Source organism: Gastrolobium bilobum, unplaced genomic scaffold (genome assembly GCF_033153095.1).
Source record: "Gastrolobium bilobum isolate Gb01-03AN ecotype WA unplaced genomic scaffold, APGP_CSIRO_Gbil_v1 utg5726, whole genome shotgun sequence".
Taxonomy (NCBI): domain Eukaryota; kingdom Viridiplantae; phylum Streptophyta; class Magnoliopsida; order Fabales; family Fabaceae; genus Gastrolobium; species Gastrolobium bilobum.
The window spans coordinates 266,978-294,609 of NW_026896804.1; the positions used below are offsets into that span (position 1 = coordinate 266,978).

At 35.1% G+C, this 27,632-nt stretch overlaps 2 protein-coding genes and 1 long non-coding RNA gene across 5 annotated transcripts; 1 reads left to right on the plus strand and 2 right to left on the minus strand.

Annotated features, from left to right (window-relative positions):
- The first annotated feature begins 7,894 nt into the window (after positions 1-7,894).
- LOC133302111 (secreted RxLR effector protein 161-like) lies at positions 7,895-8,491 on the plus strand. The gene has a single exon (XM_061501851.1). It carries the CDS (start codon positions 7,895-7,897, stop codon positions 8,489-8,491), a length of 597 nt encoding a protein of 198 aa, XP_061357835.1.
- Positions 8,492-11,815: 3,324 nt separating this feature from the next.
- Positions 11,816-15,323, minus strand: LOC133302128 (uncharacterized). 3 transcript variants are annotated; one of them, XR_009750293.1, is made up of 7 exons: positions 14,924-15,323; positions 14,237-14,294; positions 13,842-13,932; positions 13,620-13,729; positions 12,576-13,281; positions 12,388-12,500; positions 11,816-12,277 (listed from the first exon to the last, which is right to left on the minus strand). It is a non-coding gene; the product is annotated as an uncharacterized LOC133302128 (long non-coding RNA). The 3 variants fall into 3 exon arrangements; XR_009750292.1 differs by having other exon boundaries at positions 14,225-14,294; XR_009750291.1 differs by lacking the exon at positions 14,237-14,294.
- A 3,503-nt stretch (positions 15,324-18,826) lies between these two features.
- Positions 18,827-22,115, minus strand: LOC133302145 (uncharacterized). Its single transcript, XM_061501894.1, has 6 exons — positions 22,071-22,115; positions 21,619-21,777; positions 21,130-21,303; positions 20,915-21,035; positions 20,559-20,837; positions 18,827-20,436 (listed from the first exon to the last, which is right to left on the minus strand). The coding sequence occupies exons 2-6, from the start codon at positions 21,727-21,729 to the stop codon at positions 19,172-19,174; spliced, it is 1,950 nt and encodes a 649-aa protein (XP_061357878.1). The 5' UTR covers positions 21,730-21,777; positions 22,071-22,115; the 3' UTR covers positions 18,827-19,171.
- Positions 22,116-27,632: the final 5,517 nt, after the last annotated feature.

The following is a 27,632-nucleotide window of genomic DNA, read 5'->3' on the forward strand; positions in this document are numbered from 1 at the left end:
AACATCCAACAACTTTTTTTAAGAAGAAATAGGGTACTTAGGTCCCCTTTTGGTACATTGATAAGAAGGACCTAATTGTATAATGAAACTATCACGTCCTAGTGTTCTAACTTAATGGTATAATCATATCAAGTCAACCAAATTTATCATACTATAGTAGTATTACCTTATCCTTCACCTTATAAATCACATTATATGACTTGATAATTTGATGTATATATTCCAAGTCTCACCTTCAACTCAACTGTCATTATTTATCATCTCCTCACGTCGTCATTGGCGACACCTTTAATTTCAACAACCAAAAGCAATGGAACCTAAGCATTTTCATTTCCATTTTTTTTAGTACAGTTTGGCAATCTTTCTAGGTTGACAATATAGTAATTCATAAGTCGAATCAAGCCATATTTCCTCACGATTCTCTTTCTTTAACAAAGCCAAGGTGCTCCCGTCCCTTACATTAATGTCTTGAACCGCAAGGATTCCAACTCGGTCACCACCGTTGTCACCAATGATTCATGGCAACGTTTTGCTTGATTTTGAGTTCAAAGTAAAGATTGAGGATTGTGGACTCAAAAGATTGTAAAGGAAGATCAAAGTTGAGGAACAGTGAAAAAAGAAGAATGATGAAGTTTGTTAAGGTTGAGGAATTTATGGATGAAGATGATTATAGGTTGCTTTTGAAAGGGCTAATCCTATTTCTTAGGATTCTGCTTGTGAAGCAAGCTTGGTGGTGTTGAGTGTGTGAGATAATATAGGTTTAGGTCACTCATTAAACGGGCAATATAGTCATAATAAATAAATATACAATCAAGTGCTTTACATTATCGTATCTTATGATTTAAACAATCATGTACACTAAAAGAAGACGAAAGAGTACTAAAAAAATAAAAAATAAAAAATAAAAAATAACAGAAGACGAAATCCCTATAATTATTTTAGGTTTTTAAATCCCTTAACAACTTGGAGAACCTGATCTTTAGTTTTTAACAAATATACTCACACTTTGTGGTAATGATCATCAATAAAAGAAATAAAATATTGGGCCCCACCAAGCGATCTCTCCCCCATGGAATAAACATCAGTATGATCGAGGTCGAGAATATATTTACGTCATCTGAGTTAATCCGGTCTAACAAAAGATAATATATGTTTCTTCTCAACAAGGCAATGAGTACAACTCTCTAACATCTCCCCATTCAGCCCGAACAACACTCCATGCCAGTCGGACAACAGTCCTTTCTTGTTCAAGATTTGGAGTGTAAGAACTCGCACCGTTAATTAAGGAATTTAATTAATAAATTATGAGAAAATAGGAAATGATTCCATAATTGACCCTAATAATTATTATGAGGCTTTAATAATTATATTAAGTGGGTAATATTGCTGAAAGTCGCTTTTCGGAAGAAAAGTGCATATACTGGTTCTGCTAGTCGGTATAAATGAGTACCGAAAAAGTATCCCGAAAAATTAAAGTAAGTGCATGTTAACTACTAGAATAATATGTAGGACTTGTAAAACAAGTTTCAAGTCCAGATAATGAGAACTGGTGCTAGAAACCGGTACTGGCTTGGAAAAGCGCGTACCGGAAAGGTGCTCAGAAAATTATAAGAAAAATATGATAAATCTTAGAAAATTATGTAGTTTCATAATCCAAAGCTTGGGATTAAAATGCTAAGCGTAGCAATTAAATTTAATACTGTGTGTTTAAGTGACTTGTGGCTATAAAAACCCATTTCTAAGGGCACAATGCCCTAGGAAACAGATTTTGAACGTGAGAGTTGAGGGTGGCTGATCAGCTTGGCTGACTTGTGGGGTTTCTTCTCCATTTTGGGTCCAAGGCACTTCCTTTCTTGTTTTTCCTTCATTCTTCCTTTGTAAACACTAGTGAGCTTGGTGAGGGAGAATGGTGCTTTTCTCTGAGTGCTCAGCCACTGTTGGTGAGAGTTTTGGGGCTGACTTGGTTGTGGAAGCTTGAGTTGGGCATTTTGTTGCTTAAAGAAGCAACCTTTGGGTAGAAAGGTCAAGTCTTGGTGTAGCATTTTCGTACACCATATTCCCAGTAGCTGTTTTTGGAGCTTCATGAGCAGTTGACCCTCTGTTTTGGCCTTTGGTATGTATACCAACCTTTGATCATGAGTTTAATGTTTAAAAATGAAAGCTTGATGCATGTTAAGGCTTAAAGATGATAACTTGTTGTTGGGTAATGTTGAACACACCTAGAAATGCATGTTTAGGTGTTTTAAATTGTTAAAAACCCAACCTTAGATGGATATCTTCACGAAATTGCAGAACTGCATTCTGTCGTGAAATATCCGGATATCTGCCCGATGAATATCCGGATATGTGATATCCGAATATGGGGTTTTGGATATCCGGATATTTGGTATCCGGATATGGGATTCTGGATACCCGGATATTGGATATCCGGATATGCACAGTGAGATATCCGGATATTGAATATCCGGATATGGTCCCGAGGAATATCCGGATATTCTGGGATTTCGAAGAACAGTAGCTGTGCTGTGAGGACAGTAGGCTATTGGGGGTTTGTGGACCCTAGATTGATGAAGTTGAACTTCTGTTTTAATTAAACTAAGTCAGAATCAAGTGATTAAGGGCTTATGGCTTGGTGAGAAGCCTTAAGACATAAAGCGTAATGAAAAGGCGTTGTCTTTAATTTGTATGCATGTGGTACATGTTATTGATTTATATTTGATCCATATCAGATTGTGATCTGCTGTGATTGGACTTTGAGCTTGTGGCATTGGATAGCTAGCTTAGAGGTAAGCTTTCGTGTCCTCGGTTTAGCCATGTTGTGGTTCCACCATGTCCCATGGGGGTATGGTTTATGCATGCTGTGTACATGCTTTTGGATATTTGATATGTTGATTGAACTTTACATGTAATGGCTTTTAATATGCATGTGTTGTTTCATCTTGACGGGAAGCCTGAGTATGTAGCGCCATACAAGACGGTGTACCGGGGTGAATGCAAGTGGTACTTGCACGATGTGTAAGTGATAGACGTATACCTGCACTGTCTCTGGCCAGTAGATTAGTATTGACACACATGGCATGATTATCTGCTGCATTGCATTATTTTAGAAATGATAAATTGCTTTTGAACTTATATTGCACATGTAAGTGAGCTTGGGGTGGAAGATCCTTGAGGACGCACTGTCTTACTGAGATTTCTAGTTTAGAGATCTTACCCCACGTTTGGGGAATGCTTATTTCAGGATCAGGTAGTATGGGTACTGATGCCTCAGGCGGCAGGAGGCCGAAGCTTAGCTGATTATGTTTTACTGCTTTACGTTAGCATGACTGAATTTGGATGCTGCTTATGTTTTTCGCTATTTATGATATGTTGTTGTTGAGACTGATGTTGGGCATGTTGCCTTATTTGAGTGAGCATAGGGATTGTCCATGACACTTTCTGTTAGTACTTTTTAGATTGGAGTTGTATAAACTGTTAGATGGTCCGGTCTACGTTGTTGTAGTTCCGTGACTAAAGCCACACTTATATTATCTATGTTATGAGGTATTTCAGTTAGCTGTTTTATTGCAATTACATACAAGCGATGTTTTATTAATTGATTATTAAGCAAGTTGGTAATGTTAATGGCATCATAATTGAAAAGAAAAAGTAATTCCGCATTTTTAATTAAGTGCAGCTTAATACGATATTATGATAACATTGTCGGATATATACGGGGTGTTACATGGAGCCTTCTCTCACTCATGTGACCAAGTATGTTGTGCCACAGCTCCATGCTAGATCCATCTGCCCGGACTCATTTACTTCTTCATCATTTTTTTCTCCCTGCATCACATATAGGGAATCTTCTTTCTTTTCTCGGGCAACCACCGAGTGCAGTACCAAAATAATTTACTAATTTGGCATCATCAAGCTTTCCGACCAAAATTAGATTCAGCCGTATATCTGGCAGACTGGCACATGCTTTACTTCTTTCAACACCAAAAATCTTGTTTGTGACTTGGTTTTCCATCTTCACAACTCCAAAATCATCGCTTCTATAGGAAGTGAAGAAGCTCTTGTGTAGGGTGATGTGGAATGAGGCACTTGATCAACAATCTAGGAACAATCATCGTAGGCAACATTCAGAAAATTATCCTCACCAAAGAAGACTATCTCAACAGCAGATTTTGCAACCACAACAGTGATGCTCTTGTCCTCTTTCTTCTTAGGTTCTATTTTTTCTAGCATAACATTGCCGATCTTCTGGTCTTTGTTCAGCATCCAGCAATTAGGCTTCTTGGGGTCGGGCTTCCCATAGTTCAAGTAGAGCAGTTCATATTTAGGCTTCGACCGACCTATGGACTTGTCACGACCCTGACTTTTACTTCTACCACGTCGGTCGGTCATTGATAACACATATTTTGTTACACTTATTTATTACTCTTGGTTGATATTTTTAGGTTTTATTTGAATTAAATAAAGGTCTTTTGGGTCAAATCAGAATTCTAGATTTTAATTGGGTTTAATTGATTTTCGTCATAATTTTCCAAATTTACACTACTTTCGTATTTTGACCATCTCACTCTACAGATGTCCGATTGACTCCATTATTGATGAGTTTTACAGCTAACAGAAAGGGCTACAATCTCTATTTCATCTACTGAAGCCCAATTCGGACGAGAAGATGGTCAAAACCTGAGCCCAAGATGACGTGTTTTTGCTGGAAATTTATTTTAACGTTTGAACTTGTAAATTAAATTAGAACCCAATGTGTTTAGGGCCCAAGGCCATGTTTTAATGTTTTATTTTATTTTGGGTTGAATTTGTAGAATCTGAAGCCCAACTTGATTAGGGGTTAAAAGGGCGAGAGTAGGAACCTTGTGGATTATCTTTCGTTTGAGTTTGAATTTTACAATTTTTGAAATTAATATAATTTTCGTTTTTTTCTCTCCTTTACTCTTTAATCAACCCAAGGGTTGAGGATTCAATGGTTGAATCCTGAGGATCTGCGCCTCATTTTGAACTAAATTTGTTTCTCTTTCTAACTCGATTTGGCATCGCGCGATTGTGGGTGTTCAATCTGAGATACGCGATTGCGTTCTTAGGAAAGAGATTAACCATTAGATTTAATGGTTATGTTGATTAACCCAATGAACTCAAGTCGAACGGGTTGATACTCCGCGATTGCGTGAGTAGACGTGTCATATTCGACCAAACACTAAGTGATCGCTTAGAGAGGGTTCTCAATTGGAAACAAGGATTCTGATTCAATTGAGATCAATCACGATTTGGTAATTATTTGTCCAATGATGGATATCTTTGGAAACCTAATTCTTGGGTTGGTTGCTTTTAATTTGATTATCTTCGTTTGTTATTTTTTTTTCGTTTAAATTGACAATCATATTAAAACTTCCCATTTTAGTTTCCGTTTTCATTTGATTTCCATTTTATTATTTTTATTTTTATTTTTATAACTGAGCGATTAAGTTCCTTGCAAACTCCTTGAGAGACGACTTAGGTTGACGCTTTACTACAAAATTTTAATAAACCTGATTTAATTAATTTGCGCGAGTTCGACAGCTCGTGTCAGTCAGTCCTTTGTTCTCAGCAATATTCGCCTCATAAATGCTGGTAGTTCCTCTTTCTCTTCTCCTAGACCCTTGTTCAAGAGGTTGTCAGCCACAACGTTCATTGTCAGTTTTTCTTTAGAGGCAGAATTGCTCAAAGTCACTACCGGAGTATCCCAGCTTTATGGAAGAAAACTGAGCAGTAACAGAGCCTGGAGCTCATAATCAATTTTTATCTCATCTTTAGAAAGCTGATTCACAAAACCTTTGTAAGTGTTGAGGTGTTCAATCATACTCATGTTGTCCTTGTATTCAAGCTCCACAACTCAGTGAACCAGGTGTTCAGAATAGGCTAATACAGGCTAGTCTTTTGTTAATATATTTTCTGATCATGGCCATAGCCTTCTTGTTCAGAATCTCTCATTCTTTTTGGTTTTTACCCTCAAGAATCGTGGCATTAAGGATAGGCTAATATAGGATTTGCAGAACAAATAATCCTCCATCATCGATCTCCAGTAAATAAAATTATCGGCAATCAGCTTAAACATATATCTGTCATGGACAATGTCGTTGGTCTCCATCTCGTCACCTCATAATCCTTTATAATTGGGCATAACTAGCTTTATCGCCTAGCACAACTACTTGGTTGGCATTACACAATTTACCACTCAGTACACACATAATTCAACGGTCTGAGATCTTCAAGCTTACCTCACAACAATTCAATCTTACCGGTCGGTAATTTTGTATTACGGGTCGGCCAACAAATACAAATCTAACTTAAGTCACCGATAAGTCGAAATGCATAAAATAGAAAAATAGAGAAAATGACAAATGGAGGGGAAAACATAGTAAATTTTAACGTGGAAAACTTCCCCTAAGGCAGAGGAGTAAAAATCACGAAACACTAGTCCAGAAAATCTTTCACTATGAAATAGTATGATTACAAAGAGATCAAACTTCCATAGTAACATTAGAGGTACACTCAAACTTAACCAACAACGGTGGTTACAAAACTTTTCTCTAAAAAGGTCTCATTCTCAAACTTCGTTTTAAAGGATTTCACACACTCAGCTTTGTTGCAACAACTAAAACTTCTCCAAAACTTGATTACAAGAGGTTTCTTGCATTTATATAGTGGTGAGGAGAGTCCCTACACCTCCTGGAATCTTCTTCAATAACTAGGTGGACAATATTCATTGAGGTGGTTGTGTTCAGACACTGAACCATGCACCTATAAATGTGTTGCATGCCTAGCTACCAAGCATTAAATGAGGAACATACCTTAACACAATTGATGGGCTTGAATTATATCTAGAATCCGGATGAGTCACACCCGCTCCAAAAATAATTATGGGCATGTCATTAGTGTAACAGATGCTTCCTGGATGCGGCAAACCAGCAAGCAGAGTGTTACATCCTCCAACCTTCACATTAATTTTTAAAACAACATTTGTAAAGTACCCTTGAGGCGAACAAATGATGTGGTTAGATAAGACACGTTGGGAAACAAGCCCAAGATATGTGTCATAAATTTTTTTACCTCTCATGCACAATAATTCAATATGTCATGACATGTTCACTAGCCTGCCCAATATGAAGGGATGAACGAAGTTGAAGTGATCAGCTAATACATCATTACCATAAAGAGAGCTATTATTATTGTGCAAAATTATAAAGAGAAAATTAACCTCATTTTCATGCAATTTTTGTTTGGCATAACTATACCTAGTTTCCAAAACCTTTTTCACATGGCCAAAGACAGAATTGTATAGGGGAACTAGTGGGTATAGATTGAAATCCAGGTTATATGCAAAAGAAAGATAGAAAAATCAAGAAAATTGTATGCAAGAACAAGCCTGAGTAAAGGGAATATTTTAATACCATCCCAAGTTGACAACACCATTTTACAATTTTATAGCAAAATTTCCTGCAATGCCATCTTCAACATCCCTTGAAAAGTTGGTACAAAATCAATGTTTCATATCTCCACCTTTGATGAATTTCTGAAAGGAACATAGACAACAAAATATTATTTCGGATTCAATCAACAAGAAAAACAAAATAGGCACCACTGTGCACCCAAAAAGAAAAAAATTATCCGATTTTTCATGCTCCAATACCCATCTTTAGGCTTGATATTCTGTTCTCTACCGGCATTATCATAATATTTGAGCTGATGGCAACATAATATCAAGTGTCATAAAAAATACAATTTACTAATTAAAAAATCAATGAAAATAATTTATAGTAATTGAGGGGAAAATACCAAAGAAATACTCCACAACAGATTTCAAGGTTCCTTTCTCATCTATAGGGAATCTAACATTGTTGACAACCTTGGCATGGAAATTACAAGGACAAGGGAAGATAGACATCTATCTCTATCCCAGTCTGAGTATGTGAAAAAGGTTCTAAGAATCTTTGAGATGCATCAGTCCAAGCCTGTTAGCACTCCATTAGGTGCTCATTTTAGGCTGAAAGCTGTTTCAGGAGAATTATCCCCTGAAGAGTCTCAGTATATGTCATCTGTTCCTTATTCTAATGTTGTTGGCTGTTTAATGTATGATATGATTGGCACAAGGCCAGATATAGCATATGGAGTCAACATGATAAGCAGGTTTATGAGTAAACCTTGCAAAGAGCACTGGAGTGCAGTTAAATGGTTACTTAGATACTTAAATGGATCTATTAATTGCTGTTTAAATTTCTCTGCACTTGATTCTAATGATTTTAATATTATTGGATATTGTGATTCTGATTATGCTGCTGACCTTGATAAACGTAGATCACTAACTGGTTTTGTGTTTACTATGGGAGGTAATGTGGTGAGCTGGAAATGCAATCTCCAGCACATAGTTGCATTGTCAACAACAGAAGCTGAATATGTGGCATTGACTGAAGCTGTCAAGGAAGCCATATGGTTAAAAGGTATAGTGTGAGTTGGGTTTAGGTAAGAACCCACCAAAGGTAAATTGTGACTCACAAAGTGCTATCCATCTTTCAAAAAATTCTGCATTTCATGAAAGAACAAAACATATAGATGTTAGGCTTCATTTCATTAGGGAGATAATTGCTAGTGAACAAGTAATTGTTGATAAAATTTCTAGCATTATTAACCCTGCTGATATTTTTACAAAATCTATACCTGTTAGCAAATTTAGAGATGCTCTAGGTTTGCTAAAAATTGAATCACCATGATCATGCATTGCATATGGGCCTATGGGTTAAATGCCTACATCAAATCTGGTTTGCTTCATTTTATTCTGTTGCATGTTTAGAATATAGGTGGAGTTTTGTAGTATATAGTCATATATATATATTTCCTAAACAAAATATATGTGTATATATCTTGCTTCACTTTACTATGTCTCTGGTGGGCTGATTCTTATTTTTGTGTTGAGATTATTAAATGTCTGTGGGCCAAGTGTTAATTCAAGGCCCATTGTGATTTCCCCTATTCAGCTGAAGTTGGGTCTTTGTGCAATAAGCAACACACTTAAGGTGTGATGGCTTAATGGTATATGAGCTCCCATTTGTGCTGTGCGTGCGTGAGATCTTCTTTTGTGTATTCTGATATAATCTCTTGAAAGAATAGGCTCTGCTAGGGTTTTCAGTTTTGAGTGTTTTTGTACCAACACTGAGTGAAACACTGTGATTTTGGCTATAATGCTTTGATGAATCTAGTTCATCTCAACAAGATGGTTCCTTTGATCGGTGAATTTTTCTGATTGGTATTCAAATGCTGGAGAAGATAATCTGCAAGGTGGTCCTGTGAAGCTCGTGTGATTCGGCTTGGAGGTCCAGAGATAGGAACCACGTTTCCTATGCTAGCTTGTGAAGATTGGGAAGTCTTCTTCATCTTTATAATATCTGTTGTTTACCGTTCTTAATCTTGAGTGTTTATTCAAGATCTGTTTGTCTTGTTGTTAATAGCTTGAGAAATTAGGTTCCTCATTTGCTCGTTTTTTTATAGCTGTTTCTGTATACTATGAACTCTTGTTTTTCTTTCTGATCTTGAATAAACTGCATATCAGAGGGCACTTAACCCTCTTTAGGCCCCAGGACGTAGGAAACTCACTCATACTGAGTTTCTGAACCTGTAAAATACTGGTGTCTCGTCTCTTTATGCTTTCTTTATTCTTTCTTGTTATGTTTCTTGCGTTACTGTTTGTGAAACGGATTTCCCAAATTACAACAACAAGAAATAACTGAGATTTGTCAACAACTAGGGCTTCCAACCTAGTTAAACTTTTAGCATAGAACTTATGAATTGATTATTCCCTATAATATTTAAGCAAAGAAAAAAGGGGAGGGGGGAAATAAAAGAGTGAAAAGAACACAAGTTTAATCAAAATTCATACCGATATATCCCACGGACAAATAGGTTCCATTCTAAGTCAAATAACTAAATAGGTTCCATTCCAAGTCAAAAAACTATCTCGCCAAAAAAACTGATAGTATAAGTAATGTTCAAGAATTGTCATTGTCTCTAACAAAAAATGATGCTGACCTCATGATCCCTATAGGCTTGTTTAGGAGTTAGTTTTAAGAAGGAAATGAAAGGAAGGGAAGAATTTTATTAATCCCTTCCTTTGTTTGTGTGTTTAAAAAAGTGAGGGGAAACATTTAGGAATTCTTACAAAATCCTCCAAAACCTTTCTTGTTCTTTAAATTAAGGTTCTTCCAATTTGGGAGGTTTTAACTTCCAAACAAGGGAAGGGAATACCCCCCCCCCCCCCTCTATCTCTCTTGAATTCTTTTTCTTTCCTTCCTCTCCAAACTCCCAAACAAAGTCTATAAGTACTGATCCTAATTTCTCAGAAAGGTAATTGTCCTCCAAGTTAGTCTAAGTAGTACTAGATATGCGAAAGCTTAAATATTTTATGCTAGCAAGGAGCGAGCTTGGCACACAATATAGGATAAGGTATATCGATTTAAATTATGCAACTTGAAGATCTCTAGTACTTTGCACTTGCAGTTTGAACTGTTGAGCATTCTTCCAATTGTCCTCTTTGCGTTCGGTAATGGTAGGCCATGTTATTCATTTCCTCTTTAAATAAGGGAGAAAGTACTTCTTATGTGACTGCAGAAGGGAAAACTTGCAGCAACACAGAATACGCGTCCGAATCCTGATTTTTTTTTTGTTTTTTTTTTGTTGATAGAATCCGCACGTGTATCCTAGGATCCGCACGTGTATCCTAATATTAAAAATTTGCTGCAACTTTTCTCATCAGCAGTCACATGAGAAGCGACGGACCCTTGAATAAGAGCCCTGACTAACTAAAACACCGTTGGACCCACCTTGCCCTTCATAATTTGATGGGAAAAGGCTATTCCTGTATTCCATATAATATAATTCACTACTTGGTTAGTCATCCAATTTGTCGGAATGCAGCATGAGCCTAAGGGTGTGTTTGGTACAGGAGAAATTTTTTGGTGACCGGGAATCATGATTAATGGGAATTCAGTAGAAATTGAGTTTACTTGGAATCTTACGAAAGATGTGTTTGGTTCGCCAAAATATTACCGGGAATACTGAGTAAAAATTACTGATTCCATATTTGGTTTAGAACGAAATATGACTTGGAATATGAGGTTATTTTACAAAAATAACCCCAAACTATTTTTACTTTTGTAATTGATAGATTGGGTCTAGATTTTTATGTGGATTGGGGTATTTTTGTCTCGAAATTTATTGTTTTGCTTTCCCTTTACTTGGTATTCTGATTGGTATTCCGAATTACTATATTATTTTTGGTAATCTGAATAGTGACTTTTCATTATAAATCAAATTACCGGTAATCCTTGGATATCCGGGAATCGTAATTTATTCCTTCTACCAAACGTGGTAATTACATTTACCAAAGAAGGATTACCGGTAATCCTCTCCAAAAACTTGAACCAAACACCCCCTAAAAGAAAGGGAGGAGAAGCTAGTAAAATATCTAGCGAGGAATGCTTCAAGCCATCAAGAAGCTAGTGCGTTGATGAAGACGAGACAGCCGCATTAAAAGGCCCTTTTAATATTATTCACTACTTGGTTAGTCATCCAATTTGTCGTAATGCAGCATGAGCCTATAAAAAAGGGAGGAGAAGCTAGTAAATATCTAAGGAGAAATGCTTCAAGCCATCAAGAAGCTAGTGCATTGATGAAGACGAGAGAGCCGCATTAAAAGGCCTTACGTCTCAGAAAATTTCCAGCTTAGTATTTCTATAAATTTAAAAAGCATATTTATTAGAATTTGAAGACAATTTTACCTGAGTTCAGTAAGATTTGATTCGGACCATTTTTTTGTGGAAAAGATGAGAAATCAGAAAATTACCGAATGTGTAAAAGTCTATACAACAACCCAATATTATTGCTTATACAAGAGTGACCACCTAGTAACTAATAGCAGAATTAAAAAACGAATTTAACCAATCTGCAACCATACTCTAATTATACTAATATCATTCAATCCGAACTATAACTAATTCATCATTGAGCGAATGGCAGGTCACTGAACTGTCACTTGAGAAATATGATGAGTGCACCCACTGAACTTGGTTGAGATCCAAAATATTTTCTTTGATGGAAGGAAGGAGGTTCACGAATATCACGTCCTGCACCAGCATCCATTCCACAACCAGCTACAGCACCACTTGACATAGACATTGAACCTGAAGCTCAGGTTTCATATAAAACCGAGCTCAAGCAGCCCCAAATGAGCATAAGATATAGGGCACTGCAATTGCAATTGTAGCATACAAAACAACAGAGTTTGTTAACTACATACAACATAAATGCACATGAATCCACCAAACAATTTATCATCCGCATTATGAAAAAACTCACCAATTATCCTCTCTCTCGGCGGGATGCCAACGACGTAGGGCAAATAAACATTTAATCTGTTTTGGCATGAAACTGCTTGAGATCCACCTTTGTCCATAAGCTATCTTGCAAACCTACATTCAAGACAACCTATTAACATAAACATTAATGTGATAGCCAAGAGCTGACGCCTTTATGAGAATGCTCACCTCCATTGGTAGATAACATAATCTACTGGTATTTCCCACTTCCAAGCAAGGCAAAAGCACATGTTGAATTTCAACACTGTATTTCCCAAAGAAATATCCACAGCAGATTTCATCGTTCCTCTATGGAGAATCTAACATTGTTGAAACAACACACATACAAAGAAAACATCGTATCTGTGATCTAACTTCACAGAATGCTACAGAGTTGAGGTAAGTAGCAATAACTTTTGTTATTCTTAATACAATAAAGAAACTCATCTACTAATTTTCTTTTGGGTCGTCAACAATGTCAGATTCCCCCATAGATGACAAAGGAACTATGAAATCTATAGTGGAATTTTTCTTTGAGAAATATGGTGTCGAAATTCAGCATGCGCACTTGCCTTGCTTGCAAGTGGGGGTAGATAGCATAACCTACTGGTATTTCCCACTTGCAAGCAAGCGCATGATGAATTTTGACACCATATTTCTCAAAGAAAAATTTCACTACAGATTTCATAGTTCCTTTGTCATCTATAGGGAATCTAACATTGTTGACGACTCAAAAGAAAATTAATAGATGAGTTTCTTTTTTGCATTTTAAAATAACAAAAGTTAATGCTACTTACCTCAACTATGTAGCATTCTGTGAAGTTAGATCACAGATACGATGTTTTCTTCGTATGTGAGTTGTTTCAACTTTTATTCCACAAAGTCCTTCCTTGATCTGTCATTCAGAAATAGGAAGAATAAAGACAATTAGTGAGTTTTGAGAGAATGGTACTCTAAAAACAATATTATAAAAAATAAAATATCTCCACGAATTCAACTAATGAAATGAATATTTATTGATCCCCTTGAATGCTTGATAAACTTAGAATATAGTGATAACAAAAACAAAAACACAAGTGACTCCATACAACGAGTATCATTGTTATGTCACCCATTTAATTATTAGTAGTACAATGACATTGTAAAGAGTTCTATACTAACAATAGATGAAATTTCAACAAAATGTGATGATATAGAGAAAACTATCAAGAAAGGACATCAACAAAATCAAACCTTTGCACGATCAGCATAAGAAAGTGGTTGGTTGGAGACATTCCTGTTCAGCAGTTGTTTTACAAAGTCTATAACTGGCAATGGTTCAATAAAAACAGCGGAGGATGCATCTGAACATCCATAAATGAACATATTCAGAAAAATTGATTTGTCAAAAGAATTTATTTAAAAAAATGAAACAAAAAAAGAATTTAAGAATAAAGAAAGCGGTACACAAATTACTGTGATATTATGCCCCAACATTCAAAGACAAACCCATCTGAAGGGGACGAAAATTTTGATAGAAACGACCTTCCTTCCTACACGGCAATACCTGTGATGACATCAAAAGTCCAGTTAGCAAAACCATATACAACAAGATGAGCCAAAATGAACTAAACAGGAAAAAAGGAACTATATTGAACATGTTTTAAACATGATTTAAATGATATATTCTTGCCCATTAACATGTTGTGAATACCATATTTTGTCCTCTTAATTTTATTTTATTTTGTGTTTTGAAAAAAAAAAAGATAAAAAAAAAAGTACATCACATCAAGCCTTGCTCTGTTAAAGTGTTAATATCAACAGAGCCTTGTTCTATTAAGGTAAAGAAAAAGACTGACCCAATCACATACCGCCACTGCAAAGAGGGCTCTTCCACCTCCACAAGATACCGCCCTGCTGGTAGACTCACTTTGCCCAAGGAATGGCAGAGAGCAAAAATAGCAAAGAATCAGAGTTAAGAGCTACAGGCAATAGCCAGAAGAAAGTGCTAAAATCCCCTTAATCCGTTAGGCAAGAGTAGAAATTGGAATTGATTTCTTTTTCTATAAAGTTTGGTAGAATGAGAACGATAGGGGGATCAGGAAGAAAGGTAACACACTCCAACAAAAAAAAGTCTTGAAAACACAAATAAAAATTTCAGATGAACATGGAGCACGTTTTCGAGCGATTTTAGAAGTAAAAATATTAGATGTTTTAAGAGAGATTTTGAAGAAGGATCTTGATCTGAAAGTGCCGGTAATGACATGGTGATGGTGCTATTCATGGAAAAAAGAGTGAAATAAGAAATCACAAATTGCAGAGCACAAGAAAGAGGTAAGATTCTAAACATGCTATTGATCCTGTTTGAATCTCTCTGGTTTGGTATCCACACTTTTCAATATAACATCCCATTATCACAAATATTCAGCAACACATAACATACATTCATGCTTCAACTATTCATAGTAGACAGAGTCATTTAACAAACCTATTTATCAATAATAAAAATCACCAAAAAAATTGAAAAAAATAATAATTCCATGCTCACTATACATTACATTTTTTCCTCCATTTTCAGTGCTCCTAAGGCCTATTCCTCTGTCTCTTAGTGCTTGTTACCACATCAAGCCGCTGCCAACAACCTCATCATTCAGATCGGCGAGACTGTACCAGAAGATATGAACCACCGTTGATAGCACCGTGGAACTGCACCACAAAATCCCCTAGCGCCTTCACCGTGAACCGTTTCAGATCGGTCTGACCGCAATGAAAGGCGCCACCCCCGCCGCGTCGCACCACCGCAGCGCTGTCTTCCATGGTCATCCATCATGCCGCGAGATCAAGCCACTTTCACCCTCACGATCGCCGCAAGATCACCATGTCAAGTTCCATTGGTGGTTCTATAGTACAGTAATGAACTCATTTTTTGTTCTGGTCTGCCGCCGCTGCTAGCAAATGAACCCTTCCACTCCTTTGTCTATTTTTATCTTAGTTAGGGTTTCTTTTTTTCTTAATGGACCAGTAGCCCATTTTGTCTAACGCCCAATTGCTTTCAAATGGGCTTTCTTTTTCCTTTCTTAGTTAAATAAATATAGAGTTTAGTATTTGTTCTCATGAAATTATGTCATTTTAAGTGAGAGAAAGATACAGTCATACAACAATGAAAATTATGGAAAAAAGTGAGAAATTTTTGTTTTAAATTTAAATTTTAAATAAAAAATACTAGATTGTGTTTTTCTCTCTTTTAAAATGACACAATTATATCTTTTAAAATGACTAGTATTTTACCCATAAATATTTAGTGAATGTTTGTTTGTATATTTTTATATGGGTTTAATGTTTGTCATTTTAAATGACATAAGTTATGTCATTTTAAGAGAGGGATAGATACAATGAATGAAAATCATGGGAGGAAAGTGGGTGGTTTTTTTAATTTAAATTTTAAATAAAAATATTATTTTGTGTCTATCTCTCTCTTTAAATGACATAACTTTATGTCATTTAAAATGACAAACATTTTTTTCTTTTTCTTTTTATATCATGTGTACTATGTAGTGAGTAGGTTCTTTTTTTACTTGAAGGAAAAGTGTTTGTCATTTTAAATTACACAAAATTATGTCATTTTTAATGAAATTACATCATTTTTGTGTGTTTTTACATTGGAAAAATATACTCTTATGTTGTAGGAGAGTATTTTTCTCTCCTACACATATATATATTTTCGTGTTATTTTTTTATCTTTTTTATCTTTTTCTATAGTGGGTGGGTCTCACACATGATTGTCTCTATAGAATTAGAGAGTTTTTTCCTATTGCATGAGATTAATAAAGCCCTTATACATTTTCTCTCTTCAACTTTTTTCTTCTTCCTAATTTTATATAAAAAAGAAAATAACAAAACACATCAAAATGACATAATATCATTAAAAATGATACAAAGTTATGTCATTTAAAATGACAAATATTACCGAGCATTGTAACGTGTGCCTGTCACCCAATTGGGGGTAATAAAAAAAAATTACAAACACTTTTTCCTTTACTTAAAACATTAATATATAGATAAACAATAAAATTTAAAGATAAAATCCCAAAAATATTAGGCTAGAAAATTCAAAGAATAATTTTTATTTTTTTTGAAAGTATAAGAATAGTCAGCTTAACGTTTCTCCTTTATAATTAGTTTGATTTTGCTTAAATTTGTCTTATGTATTTTTATTATTTATTTGTGAAATTTGATTGAATGTTTGTTAAGAAATTTTAAATTTACAAAAAAAAAGAAAAATCAAAAGCGAAATATAATTTGTATTTTGTTTGTTTCCATTTGCTTATTTGACCTTATAACACATTTTTATTAGGGTGGTCAAATATTCAAAGTATGAATGAGAAATAATTTTCTTTTTAATCCACCTAATGATTTATGATGTTGTTGTATGGTCCTCCATCCTCAAGCATTATATACATCGCATGGATTTTCATATAGCTATGATATCTTAAACTTTGTGGAAATTTGGATTCATTTTCAAATAAAATTATATTGTCTCAATTTTTAAAAATAAAAATTAGACTTCTATTTATTTAATTAATTTGTTTTATTCAATATCCTAGCAACTATGTATATGACATTGTTGTGTGGCTTGCCATCCTCAATTGTTATGAGCTTACGTGTAGCTATGTTGTCTTAAGTTCTATGCAATGATGGATACATTTTTGAAAAAAATAAAAGATTAATGATGAAAGAAAAATTTGCGGAACTTTCCCTGCCTTGAAAATTACTTTCCCTGCCTTGAAAATTTTCTTCGTCTTCCATAATTAATGAATTTCAATGTTAATGTGGCCCTGACTGTAGCTCCACGTTTGCTGCATAAATGTCCAAGAACACACATAACTATAGAAGATTGTGAGAAAGGATGGGCCTACCACCAAAGAATTTCTGGTGGTTGAGAAAATATAACATAACACATGATGGTGCATACCTTTACTTGATATCTTCTGTTTCTTCTTATCGCCCATCTTGGCTAAGCTATCCAATATCAATCTGAATGTAATGCAGTATATGATGATAAGAACATCTTAAAAAGATTCAATGCAAGATTTGAGTTCTAGATTCCTAAGTAATTTAAAGGAGCATCCAATGAATGATCTAGAAAGTCTTATTATAATCAGAAACCCCACAGTTTGGATTATGCACACTTTCTTTTCGTAAGAAGTTTAGTCAAGCTAGAGTTGCAGCTACTACTTGATTGAAGTTACGAAGTAGGGTTGTAGAAATCAATGGTGTTTCTTTGAATTTCATAACATTCTCTCAATTTTTTCTTTGATCTTCCTTTATAGAGGCAAAATCACAGAAAATAACTGAGATTTGTCAACAACTAGGTCTTCCAACCTAGTTAAACTGTTAGCATAGAGCTTATGGATGATTATTACCTCTAATATTTAAGAAACGAAAAAAAGGAGAGGGGGAAATAAAAGAGTGAAAAGAACACAAGTTTAATCAAAATTCATACCGATATATGACATGGACAAATAGGTTCCATTCTAAGTCAGAAAACTATCTCGCCAAAAATAAACTCAATACTATAAGTAATTTCAAGAATGGTCATTGTCTCTAACAAAAAATGATGCTGACCCCATAATCCCTATAAGTACTGATCCGAATTTTTCAGAAAGGTAACTGTCCTCCAAGTTAGTTTAAGTAGTACTAGATATGCGAAAGCTTAAATAATTTATGCTGGCAAGGCGCGAGCTTGGCACACAATATAAGGTATATCGATTTAAATTATGCAACTTGAAGATCTCTAGTACTTTGCACTTGCAGTTTAAATTGTTGAGCATTCTTCCATTTGTCCTCTTTGCGTTCGGTAATGGTCGGCCATGTTATTCATTTCCTCTTTAAATAAGAGCCCTGAATATCTAAAACACCGTTGGAGCCCACCTTGCCCTTCATAAGATGGGAAAGGGCTATTCCTGTATTCCATATAATATTATTCACTATTTGGTTTGTCATCCAATTTGTTGGTATGCAGCAGGAGCGCATAAGAAAGGGAGGAGAAGCTATTATATAACTAACGAGAAATGCTTCAAGCCATCAAGAAGCTAGTGCATTCATGAAGACGAAAGAGCCACATTAAAAGGCCTTACGTCTCAGAAAATTTCCAGCTTATTATTTCAATAAATTTCAAAAGCATATTTATTAGAATTTGAAAACAATTTAACCTGGAGCATGGTTATATCTACAAATTTTTTATTTTAAAAACTTTTACAAATCACACTATGTACTACGGGTAGTACATCCTACTTGAGCATGTACTATCCGTAATACATAGTGTAATTTGTAAACAAAAAGTTTGTAAATATAATCTACCCTTTTAACATGAGATCAGTAAGATTTGTTTCCGACCATTTGTATGGGAAAGATGAGAAATCAGAAATTTACTGAATGTGTAGAAGTGTATACAACAAGCCAATATTATTGCTTATACAACGAGAGTGACCAACTAGTAACTAATAGCTAAATTAAAAACGAATTTAACTAATCTGCAACCATACTCTAATTATACTAATATCATTCGATCCAAATTAACTAATTCATCATTGAGGGCATCCCACTGTAAGATTTGAAGAGATTGTCGATGTCGTTCATACAAGGAGAACAGATTGCATCCTCAGCACGTTAAAGGCAGAAATGAACAATCAAACTTCAAAAATCCTATGAATCAAAGGTTGTTAACTTCTTACACTTGGAAGAAGAAAACACGTTGGGGGGGGGGGGGGGGGGGGGGGATTATGTTAGCACTTGGATGAACTCTGTTAAAAAAATTTCCGCCGCACATTATTGCGTTTGGACCGTCTACTTCTCATAGGTGCACACCAGCTCCTCTGATCGCCCATCCCGGCTCTGATCTTCCGGTATTCCCTTGATCTTAAAATTGCCTCCAGAATGTTTATATCTTCCTGAATTTCATGTCTAGCAAGAGATACCAGGCCAGGAAGTATCTCCTTTTGGAAATCTTTAAATCTCCTCCCCTTTCTCAATTTAAAAACAAAATCCCTTTTTTCTGTGCTATCTATTTCGTATGGTTTTGATGACACGGAACAGTCAACTGTACTACATTCTTCTAGTTTTAAAGCAATTTGTTCATAAGAATCAGAACAATCTGGCTTCTCCATCTCCTCCTTACTAACCTTGACAGATTCTGCTTTGGAAGAACAATCTTGATGGCTAGAAGAACTGCCTAAGGACAAATTTATAAGCAATTGAGCAGCAGTTTGGATGCACATAGACACTTCAGGCAGTTCTGCCTTTTTGGGGCAATTATGCCCCGGCTCATTGCCATCACCAGTGCCTAAATGCTGGTCAGGAGCGATGAGATTTGTATCTCCCAAATTGATCTGAGGTTGTTTAGTCTTTATGCTGCCAGAATTATCAATGATACAGCTAGATTCACATAATAAAGCAGGAAGTACGTTGCCATCTTCAAATTTTTCTTCTGGTGGACTTAGGCCAGCACATGAGATTTCATCATTTTTGGTATTCTCACAGTTCACCAATTTAGTTGCCACATATGTAGTATCTACATCAGTAAATTGGCCTCCGTAAAGCTTCCAAATGGATCCGGTATATATGTTATTAGGGTCACTAATGCAGTAGCTAAGATCATTATATTGACCTACCTGGGTCCTAAAAACTGACTTATTAACAGTTAGGCCAGCTTCACATCCCTTAATACCCTTACATTTGGGATCAGAAATCTCACTTGTGTTGTTGGAATTCATTAGAACAGAATTTACAGCATCATCCCATTGAAGGATGTTAGAAGCATCATATAGGGACTTGCTGCTTTCTTTCCTCTGTGTCGCACAGGGACGGTTGTTCTCTCGAGTCCTGTCAAAGGATACACCAAAAACTGGGAATGAGCTGGCTGGGAAATGGCAGGTCACTGAATTGTCACTTGAGAAATATGATGAGTCAGCCAACTGAACTTGGTTGAGATCCAATTTTCCTGCCTCATGAGAAATGCAATCCTTCAGTGATGATTTGTCAAGCATAAGAGCTTCATGACAATCCTGGAACCCTGTTGAAGGACAAAGAAAAAAATATTAGTCCTAAGAACTATGCAAGGTTACAAGGAAAAAAAATTAAAATTAATGCATAACAGTGTTCAACTAAACTCTCTTGCGGACAAAGTAGCAGTACCTGGAGGACATTCTCCATCATTACGAAAAGGGCAGCTACTATTTGCCATCTTGACTGAAAGGGAAGAAATTTGTGACTCACACTTGGTCACGTCAACAAATGTAGTAGTACAAGTTGCATGGTTTCCCTCTTCATTTGATATTCCTTTTGTGGACACTTCTAAGTCAATGATATTTTGAGTGGAAGAATTTTCTTTCAGATCGAAACAAGTGGAGGTGGTAGCTTTTATCCCCCTGTCTTCCTCAACAACACTAAGCGAAAGGTTCAATGCTTCTTGGTCTGAAAAATTACCATAGTACAGTGAATGTTCAAATATTCTATTTCTATTTAAGTGTCGCAAACAGATTTCTTCTCACCCAAATGGCTTGCACGCTGATCTGAACAAAGTTGAAGACCAAGTGGCTTCGGATGAATACTATTGTAAACACTATAATGTCTGTCTGGAAGCATTTGGGACTTTGTAAATGTTGGACAGACCTGTAAGGAAATTTTTAAAAAAATTTAAGAATAATACTAAACAAGTAATAAATCACCAGTAACAGAACTATTATGTTTCAGTGGCTATACTTACCATTTCAGTTGATGATAATTTTGCATCTTCAATCAAACTTGCTGATGATCCATGTGTTACTGGATTGGAGGAGTAAAACAGCCAAGTTGATTGATTGCATCTATCAAACTTCTTCAAACCAATATCTTCCATCAGTATCTTTTGCATACTATACAATCTATGGAGTTCCTGGACCTGGAGCACAATCAACAGAAACAGAGTTGATGGCTTTGATTTCATTATTTGTGCTCTGCAGGAACGAACCTAAAATTATAATTGTGACGCTTAAAACCGAAGTGATTTACAAAACTAAGTGTCAGAAGAAACATAATTGAATCCTTGAAAATAGTATATATTAAACACACAGATAATTTTACTCCTAGGGTTGTAAGTGTAAAACTAAAAGAAAATGTAAGGTGACATAGGATAAGTAGGATTTGCTCGAATGATTAAACACCAGATTAAGCCAATGCATAACTAAGCAGCTAACGTAATCTTGACTTGTTATACCTGCTTTCTAAACATAACCTCTTGGTCGAGCATAGTTTTCCTCAAACCTTCCTTGAGTGGAACAGCATATGATTGCATAGAGTTGAGATCAAAAGTTTCTCGCATCAACATGTTGTCCTCTTTAATTTGGAAAATTGATTTCTTCAGCAGCAATAATCTCTGTTGATTAAGATGTAGTGACAGTATTACAATAATAATAATAATAAAAAATAAAAATAAGGCCATTCCAGGAAGAAATTCAGCAGGTTTTTACATTTCAAGAAAGAAAAGAACAGTAAATAACTAACTGTATAGAAATGTAGTTGAGATTACTCTTCACACACGAGCTACTAATAACAACTCCAAGCAGAGAGAGAGAGAGAGAGAGAGAGAGAGAGAGGGCAAGAAAGATCCAAATGTTTAGAAGGCTACGTATCCGCTTAGAAATTAGAGAATAAGAGAATAATCTCAACCTTTGAGTGAAGATGGAATGGGAAGAACGGAGAGAAAGCGGGACAGAGAGTTAACAGTTGCGTGACTATCATACCAAAAATGAAATTGCCCTTCCCCTTCCCTTGCTAGATATGACCTCCTCCACTTTTCTGCCTAAGATAAGCGACTTCATAAAGGGTAGTCCTACAGCTTTTGAGATAATTTTATTTATAATTTCTTAGTAGGATAAAAAAAAATTATCATTTTAAATTACATAAAGTTATATTATTTTAAGAGATATAGATACACAATAATTTTTTTATTTAAAATTTAAATTAAAAAATACTCATTTTCTCTCTCATGGTTTGCATTTTTTGTGTTCATCTCTCTTCTAAAATGACATAATTTATATTATTTAAAATAACAAACATCAAACCTAAAAAAAAAAAATTAATCTTTATATATGTTGCAATTGAAATTTTTAATATCCCGCTGACACATAAAGTTAAAAAAAATGGCTGATTGGGGGGTGGGGGTTAAACGTAGGAGCCATTGAGTGGTCTTTGCCGGACTATTAAACACTTAGAATTTATATGTATAAAATTGATTGCAGACTTAAATTTTTATAAAAGCTTATTTAATAAAAAGACTTTAGGTTCTAATTTAAAAGCACATTCTTAAAGTCTATCAGGCTCACCTACTATATTAACTTTTATTTTATATTTTTTATACTACTTATAGCCTTATTTCTCTCTTCAACCCATTTATCATTATTTTATTGGTTAAATAGATTTTTTGAATGATTTTATTCTATATTATATTATTTGGATATACATTGAATTTATAAATCTTTGTGGAATTATTAGTGATGTTGATCATATGTTATTTTAAATAAATTTTTGTTGTCTTAATTTATTTTAACAGGCTAAACCAGATTTTTATTTTTTATAAATAAATCATGCTATATACCAATAATTATATTCATAACAGATAACAGGCCAGACAGACTGATATATTTAAATACAAACTTCATCTTTTAAGACCAAACTTTAATCTAACTTATCCCATTATCACCATGATATCTCTGCACGAGTGAAATTTCTTCTATACATCAATGTACCCAAGTAGGTATATCTTCTTTCTAAAAATAACAAAATTTATTTCCATTTAATCCATATCTTTTCATGAATTTCCTCAAATCTCAAAAAAAAAAAAAAATTGTAACAGATGCATCATACATCTGATGCATAACCACTAGGGTTAGCTTAGTGATGTGGAGTGTGTGTGTTAGGAGTGTATGTAATGTACGGTGTTGTGTTTAATTCCTTGTAACCTCCAAAAATACATCTGATGCATCAAAGAAACACTCCTGCACGAGAGGGTGATTTTCTCGTTGCAATACAAAAATATATTTCTTACTAATAATATAATATCTTTTTGGTTGGTTTTTTTTTTATTGAGCCTTCTTTTTTAATTTTTAAAAACATTGAAGTTTTTTTTGCTTATATTTGCTTAATACTGAATAATTATAATTATATGAATGAAAGTAAATCGATTGACATGTTAAATATATTTTAATATTATCTTTTTGGGGAAAATGGTGTTCTTTTATAGGACAGTGTCATTTAGATAAATTATTCTGTTTTATTCTGAAAGAAATAATTACACGATAAAAATTATATTGAAAAAGAATAGAAGATTTTTTATTTTAATTATTGAATAAAACATTATAATTTTAACTAAAATATTTATATTTTAAAATAGCAATTATTTTTCCCTACTCTTTTTTTTTGTAAACTAGGTAAAACACACCACAGCACAAATTAAATAACTGAAATACGATAAGTTCTACAAATAGAAGCTAAATCTGCATCAAACAGCAGACCAATTCCAAGGGGAGGGGAATTAAAAACACAAAAATAATCAGAATTAACATTCATAAAAGGAAAATTTGTCAGTCAATCCGCACAACAGTTTTCTTCTCTGAAAGTATGAACCAGATGAACTCTCCAATCCTTTTAAATCCATGTCCGTAATCGAGAAATCAGATGATTCTCACGGACTGCATCACCATCACTAGTGAGCAGAGCAATAGCTGACTTAGAGTCACTTTCTACAATAACATTTCTCCATCCATCTTCCCAAGCTAGTTGCAAATCCTTTAAAATACCCCAGAATTCTGCAATAAGAGCATCACAACTACCAATTCTATAAGCAAATCATTTTAACCATTGACCAGTATCATTTCTAATAACACCACCATAATCTGCTAATCTTTGATTACCTTTAACCGCTCCATCCGTATTAATCTTTACCCAATTGCTTCCAGGAGCCTTCCAAAAAATCAAAGTATCCGAATGGGACAGGTTATTTTGAGCTAAATTAACCTTATGAAAAGCATCTTGTATATCTCTCACCTTGGCTATCACTGACTGAATATTGTATTGATAATCATGAACTTGATTTGGATTGTCATGACTCATTTCATTCCTCCACTTCCATTCAAGCCAGCAAGCCGTAGCAAACCATGTACACCAAGGGATATTATCCATGAAAAAACTAATCTGTGACATGTTTAGTTCTATCCAATCCCATAAATTGGCAGAAAAGAAAGAAACCTGCATATCTATTGGTACCAAATCAGACCACAAATTCTTCATATCATTACAATCTCTCAATAAGTGAATACAAGTTTCATTATACTCCCAACAAATTGGGCAAGAAGCTGAACCCATATTAAACTGGCTAAGGAAATTTTTTGTAGGAATTTTATTGTGAAGCACTTTCCAAATAAACAGCCTAATAACCTGAGGTCCCTTCCAATTCCAAATTTTCTTCCAAATAGGGGCCAAATCCTGCTGCTCAACCGCACCAGATAAAGTGACATAAATATCCTTAACAGAAACTTTGGTATCACCTTTTAAATTCCAAAGCAAGTGGTCTATCCCATCATGAGGATTCGGGGGGAGCATACCTCGGATGTTAAGCAGAACATCATTTGGGAGCCACCTTGAAAGCTTGTTTAGATCCCATACTCCATTACTGTCTATATAATTAGCCACCTTCATACACACTTCATCCCAAGGAATCAGACTTAAGGCTTTATCCATCAGCCTACCTGCATTTTTAACCCAATTATCCTTCCAAAAAAGAATATTATTACCATTACTAATTTCCCAAATCAAATGCTTCTCTAATTTATTCCACACCAAACAAATGAATTTCCACAGCCTTAAATCAGTAACCCTGCTTTTAAAAATATCTGTTCCCATTCTCTGACCTGTATATTTAGCATACAAAGCCTGAATCCATAGTTCATCATACTGGCTAAAAATAGCCCAGGCAATTTTTCCAACAAAGGCCTCATTCATTAAATTAAGCTTTTTTAATCCCAGCCCACCACTCTCTTTTGGCTTTGTAAGGGTTTCCCAACCAACAAAATGCATCCTCTTTTTATCCTCTGTATCCCCCCAAATAAATCTTCTCTGAATTTTTTCAAACTCATAACATACTGCAACAGGAATCTTATCACATTGCATTTGGAAAAAAGGCAATGAAGCCAGTGTAGACTAAGTAAGAGTAATTCTCCCAGCGAGAGAGACACTTAGCCTGCCAACTATTCATCTTGGATTGAGTTTTTTCCACAATGCTAGCATAAACCTCCTTAGTGACCCTCCCATGCTTCATCCACACACCAAGATGCTTACCTACATTTCTAACCCTTTTAAACCCACAAATTCTGGAGATTTCCTCTGCTGCAACATCCGTTTTGGAGAAGGAAATACTTGTTTTCTCAATGCTAATTTTCTGACCAGAAATCTCACCAAATAAATCTAGACATTTCAAAACAATTTGTATTTGATGCGGGCTAGCTTCAGCAAACAACATTAGATCATCCGCAAACATCAAATGAGAAATCTCTGGCCCTCCATTTCCAACTTTAATCGGCTTCCACATACCCCCATCAACTGTTGTTTTAATTATATGGCTAAGCTTTTCCATGCCCATGACAAAGAGATAAGGAGATAACGGGTCTCCTTGTCTAATTCCCTAGTGGGATGGAAGTCATCAGTCATTTCACCATTCCATAAAACACTAAAATTAGCAGTTGTAATAGCAGCCATAATGATATGAATCAGCTTATCCGGAAGCTGAATCTCCTTCATAACTTTATTCATAAAATCCCAACTTACTCTATAATATGCTTTTTCCAAATCCACCTTTATAGCCATGAAAGGTTTTTTACCTCTCATTTTGTGCATAGAATGAATTAATTCTTGCACTATAACTATATTATCATGGATATGCCTCTTAGGAACAAAGCTAGCGTAGACTGGAGAAATTATTTTGGCCAGTATGCACTTCAGCTTATGCACAACAATCTTGGTCAGCAACTTATAAATTACTGGATAAAGAGATATGGGTCTAAATTGAGCCATATGAGCAGGATTCTGAACCTTTGGGATAAGAACAATAAGAGTAGCATTAATTGTAGCCACGAGATCAGGATTTTCCCAAGCTTAACAATATGCTCAGATAATTGATCCTTCATTCTATCCCAATTAGTTTGAAAAAAACTAGCCGGAAATCCATCTATACCGGGTGCTTTGAGAGGAGCCATATCAAAAAGGACCTTCTTAATTTCATTCTGAGTAGGAAGCCTGGCTAACATTTGAATATCCTCTGATAGTAGAGCTGGCCACATATTCTGAGAAATTAACCACCTTCTATCAGCTTTCTCTTCTTTGAACAAACTAAGGAAAAAATTACAAGCTACCCTTTTAAGATCCTCGGGCTCCTCAATCCATTGATTACTATCATTCTTCAATCTTGCAATTTTATTCCCATTTCTTCTGATAATTGTATTCAGGTGGTAGAATCTAGTATTCCTATTCCCGTCCACAATCCATTGATGTCTAGATTTTTGAAACCACAACAATTCTTCCTCTTCCAAGACAGTGTTCAAATGTTGTTGTAAATTCTCTTCCTGCCACTTTAAACTAGAAGCATCATTATACAGCCTTTGATTCTGAATCCTCTCAATCCCCTTTAAAATGTTCTTTTTTCTTCTATTAATATCCCCAAACACTGTTCTATTCCACTTCCTCAAATCAGGCACTAGCCTATGCAGCATATAAAGCACATCAAACTCCTTTAACCAATGATCATTAAGAAATTTGTGGAAATCAGGGTGTTGTTGCCAAGCAGCAATAAACCTAAAAGGTCTTTTCCCTTTCTGCTTACTGTTACCAAATAATTTAAGCAGCAAAGGATTATGATCCGATTTAGTTCTGGGGAGATGAGCTACTGTAGCATCCTCAAAATCAATTCTCCAAGAGCTATTACTCACAATTCTGTCCAGCCTTTTATAGATTCTATCAAGATGCCCCCATTTTGGACCTTGCCAGGTAAATTTTGATCCTTAAAAGCCCAAATCATTCAGCTGACAATCTTCTAGAATATCCTTAAACTGCTGACATTTTGAATAACTTGGAGGTGATCCACCTTTTTTTCCCTTAAGGCAGCAATTTCATTGAAATCTCCACCAACTATCCATGGCTCAGATCCCTCTCTACTCATTACTTTCAAATCATTCCATAAGC